General features: G+C 40.4%; 1 protein-coding gene across 1 annotated transcript; it reads right to left on the bottom strand.

Annotated features, from left to right (window-relative positions):
* Positions 1-13: 13 nt before the first annotated feature.
* Positions 14-3,884, bottom strand: LOC103781162 (nucleosome-remodeling factor subunit BPTF-like; the record flags this gene model as incomplete). Its single annotated transcript, XM_008948864.1, has 4 exons — positions 3,255-3,884; positions 2,416-2,498; positions 500-725; positions 14-67 (listed from the first exon to the last, which is right to left on the bottom strand). Coding segments are annotated over exons 1-4 (849 nt in total), but the record flags the coding sequence as incomplete, so codon positions are not given.
* Positions 3,885-3,915: the final 31 nt, after the last annotated feature.

Genomic DNA, 3,915 nt, shown 5'->3' on the forward strand with positions numbered 1-3,915 from the left:
CAGCAGCTGCTGCCTGGGCTTTCTCCTTCTCTTTCTTAATTTTAGTCAAGTCTCTCTTTAGCTCCTCCTGAAGTACATTAAACGAATAAATAGAGAGGCAGGCACTTCATATGATTATTTCAGGACAGGGTTAAAAATCTAGACATGGATCCCCACACTTAACCAAAAGAGAATCATTAAAGCCATTTCAGTAGGCACAGTTTTCATGTGCTTCACCTACAACCCACATAACACTAAGGAATGATGCCCTTGGCCTACTACGACCTGCTGGCCGTATTATCAGAGGCTGTTTCAAGAAAGAAGGTAATTTCAGTCCAGCTGGAAACCAAGAAGCACAAAAAGGACATATACTAGCTTCGCAGAGATCCATGCATCCACGGCCAGAACTTCTTCCTGCATCTTTCCTTAAAATCTCACTGAGCAGACAAATTTAAGGTTAAGTCACAAATGTTCTCCCCAGCTTAAAATCACTCTAGTCTTTGAGAATAACTGTCCTTACCTGCACTTCAATCTGTAGATCTTTGTCCAGAAGTGCTCTTTTTTTCAGTATTTCAGCTTTCAGCTGTTCTTTATGCTTGAAAAGCAGAGCTGAGAGCTTAGTAGCATTCTGTTTGCTACGCTTCTGTTCCACACTCTCTTCTCGCTTCCGTTTCTTAGCTGCCTGTTTTTCTTCTTTGTCTATCTTATCCAGAATATATTTCATCACTTGGTTGCACACAATCATTCTGAGGAAGAAATAAAGAAAAATGACATTGTGCAGAGCTGCCTCTTCATCCCCAGTTGAGAACGCTGCATCACTTAATTCTCCAGCCTCTGCAAGTTGCAAGCTCAGTTATTACATTTTTTTAAGAGGTAAGGGTAGATTTAGTAACACACATTGCTCCCACTCTCATTTATTTACTAGAACACCACTGGGAAAGATCAAGTCTCTAGTCAGGCTCAAGAGGGCCAGTCCCAATTTCATTTAACTGATCTGAATACTGATTGTTCGTCCCCTTCCCCTACAAGGGCCCTAAGAAAGTGTAGGCTTTAGTACAACAAGAGGTTTTCACTCAGTTCAGTTCCCACAAATACACTTCAAAGAGATGGATTTTGTTTATTCTGATGTAGGATGAAAATAAGTTGGAAGCCTTTAACTTCTTCTAAAACATATGTTTCCATCCTCCAGTGACCACCAAACACTACTACGCTTTTGTATTTTGGCATAAGGACTGACAGATACCTTTCAGTGGATAGAATTTACTATAAAATGGTTCCAAATTTCTTCTTATTATTCACTCTTTTTAATGACAAATCAAGATTTATTTTTCAGTTGCCTGTTGTACACTCGACTACAAAATCTCTCTTCCTGCTGACTTTTCTTATGATTTTAATTTATTTAGCTTTGTATTTCCACTAGAAAAAGGAATGTGTTTTGGTTCTTCTGAATTTACTTTTCCATTCCCATTCTATTTCAAACCCATGAGAAGAGAAAACTAAATATTTTTTGTTGCCAGTGACCATGAGAAAGAAATCCCACTGACTATGAGCTGAAAGCAAACAACAAAATAGCCATGGCTGGGACAATTAGCTGCTGCTAACACTGTAGTCTTGGGCTCAGACATACTGTCTTTTGATCCACATCTGTATTTTGATGACATCTTGATGAATTTTTCTTCCTTATTTGGATTTCTGTCAGTGTAAATATCGATTTGGGTGTCTGATATCACTAAATGAAGAGTATATGATAATACATCATATTCTTTATGTGACTGTAAATATGGAGTAGCACATTGTAATCACTTAAAGCTTGTACTCTGATCTAACGATCAAAATGTTATAAAAATCGCTTTTTCTTACTACCTGACAACACACACACAATTATCTAACTGAAGGAACTGCATGAGTGAAAAGGAGCCAAAATAATCCGCAGGCAAACGACAAATGCTCCAAACCTGCATTTAGCAGCTTCAAGCATAAACTCTCCTACTTGGTCAAACAGCACTACCCTCCAACTCTTCAACTCCCTCTGCAGAGCAGGATGGACAGTGGGCAAGAATGGAAGCAAACTGCCATGATAAAGGACAAACAAAATCCAGGCTTTTTTTGCAACAGAATCATTAATTCTGCATTCTGTGCTCCTTGAAGGATGGCTTTTGCCCTGAATTTAAGAACTGTGGCCAGCTCCAAACACACACAATACATTTCACTTCAAAAACATGTAAACAAAATAAAATCGAGAATACACCAGATTCAATTACTTAAAGTTAAGAACATCATTATGAAAGTTACATTTGAGTTCTACTTTAGCCAATTTTAAAAAAGCAGTATTTCTTTAAGCAGGTTTTTACAAACCAATGTTGTTTTATACCACCATTAAAGGTGTTAGAAGTGTAAAACTTTCACATCTAAAGATGCACTGTGATGCACATTCACCTCTGATTTTCTTCCCTCTCAGCTGGAGTCAGTGTTTTCTTCTGTTTCAAGTGTTCTATGACAGCATTCTGTTTCATAACCACCTGCAGGATAATACAGAATCCAAAATAAAATATGAAAACTTTAGCCAGTATTTCACAATATCACTGGGAGAACCAGGACATTTCCTACGTTAAAGAAGTTAAAGTGTTATTTATTTCTGTGAGTGACAAAATAAAACTTATTTTGTAAGGGGACCAATGCTTTTTAAAGGAATTATTTGAAAATGAAACTGAAGACTAGCACCACCAGCCCCCACCACCCCTGCCACAGGTAGGATCCACAGAGAAGGATATTTTGCTTATGTTGAGTTTAAACCTAGGGACCAAATGTAAACTGATAATATTTCTTCAGTGACTGGTTGTTCATTTTTAAAAAATGGTAAAAGTCAATTTTTTTTTCTTTTAAGCCTCGCAGCCATCCAACAGCATTACATTTCAGATACCTCTTTGAAACCTCAGTTTCCTACAGCAGGCAATGGAAGCACCATACATGTGTTCTGAATGTCAGCTCTCCTACCTATAACCTGTCATTCCTGAGCTGAAAATAAAGATATATTGTCCCAGCAGCTAGTGGTAAGTTGAGTCGAGATGCCAGAAGACTTCAAACATGGTACAACTGACTTCATGTGCTGAATTAACTCAGAATATTTAATTAAACTGCCAAAAGCAGTCGTGCACTAGCTTTGAAAGAATCAAGTTCACTGCCTATCAAATGTATTAACATTGTTAATAAGAACAGGCATTTAAAATGAGATTTGCTTCATTCATTAAGTTTCCATTTCCTTCTGTTAACTTTACCTGTTTCTGGATAATGTCACTTTGATTAGAAGCCTGAAGGGTGTGCTCACGTTTAATTTCTATCTGTTGCTGCTTTTTCTTCTGTTGCTGCTCCCTGAGCTGCTGAACTCTCTGCAGCTGCTCCTGAACACTAGCTGCTTGAACTGTTACCACATTCTGAATCTGGTGAGCCTGTCCTGGGCTAGTTTGTTGGATCTGAATAGGTAACTGCAGCTTGATCTGCTGGGGCACACTGCCTTGTTGGGCATGTATCTGAGCCACAACATGTGACTGAAGCTGAGAGAGAACTCGGACTTGTTGCTGAAGCTGAGGCACTGTAATAACTTTTGTTGGAGGCTGCTGAAGTTGCAGCTGAGGACGAGCTGGGGACTGCCCAGGAACCTGATTTAAACTTTGAGTAGTTGGAAGGGTCGAGACCGAGGTCTGAACCCGAGGTTGCGATTGCTGCAGCTGAGCTTGAATTTGTATGGGAGCATGGGGCTGCATCTGAATCTGTTGTTGGGTTGGAGTCTGCACCTGAGCTGGTTGCTGAGGCTGGACTTGGGACTGGCCTTGTGGAAGGACCGCGGCCTGCGGCTGGCTCGGGACTTGCACGGGAGGTTGCCCCGGAGCCTGGGCTGGCGACGGAGCCGGAGACTTGGCGGGCGGCTCGGGCGTGCCC

Source organism: Merops nubicus, unplaced genomic scaffold (genome assembly GCF_000691845.1).
Source record: "Merops nubicus isolate BGI_N331 unplaced genomic scaffold, ASM69184v1 scaffold53891, whole genome shotgun sequence".
Classification (NCBI taxonomy): Eukaryota; Metazoa; Chordata; class Aves; order Coraciiformes; family Meropidae; genus Merops; species Merops nubicus.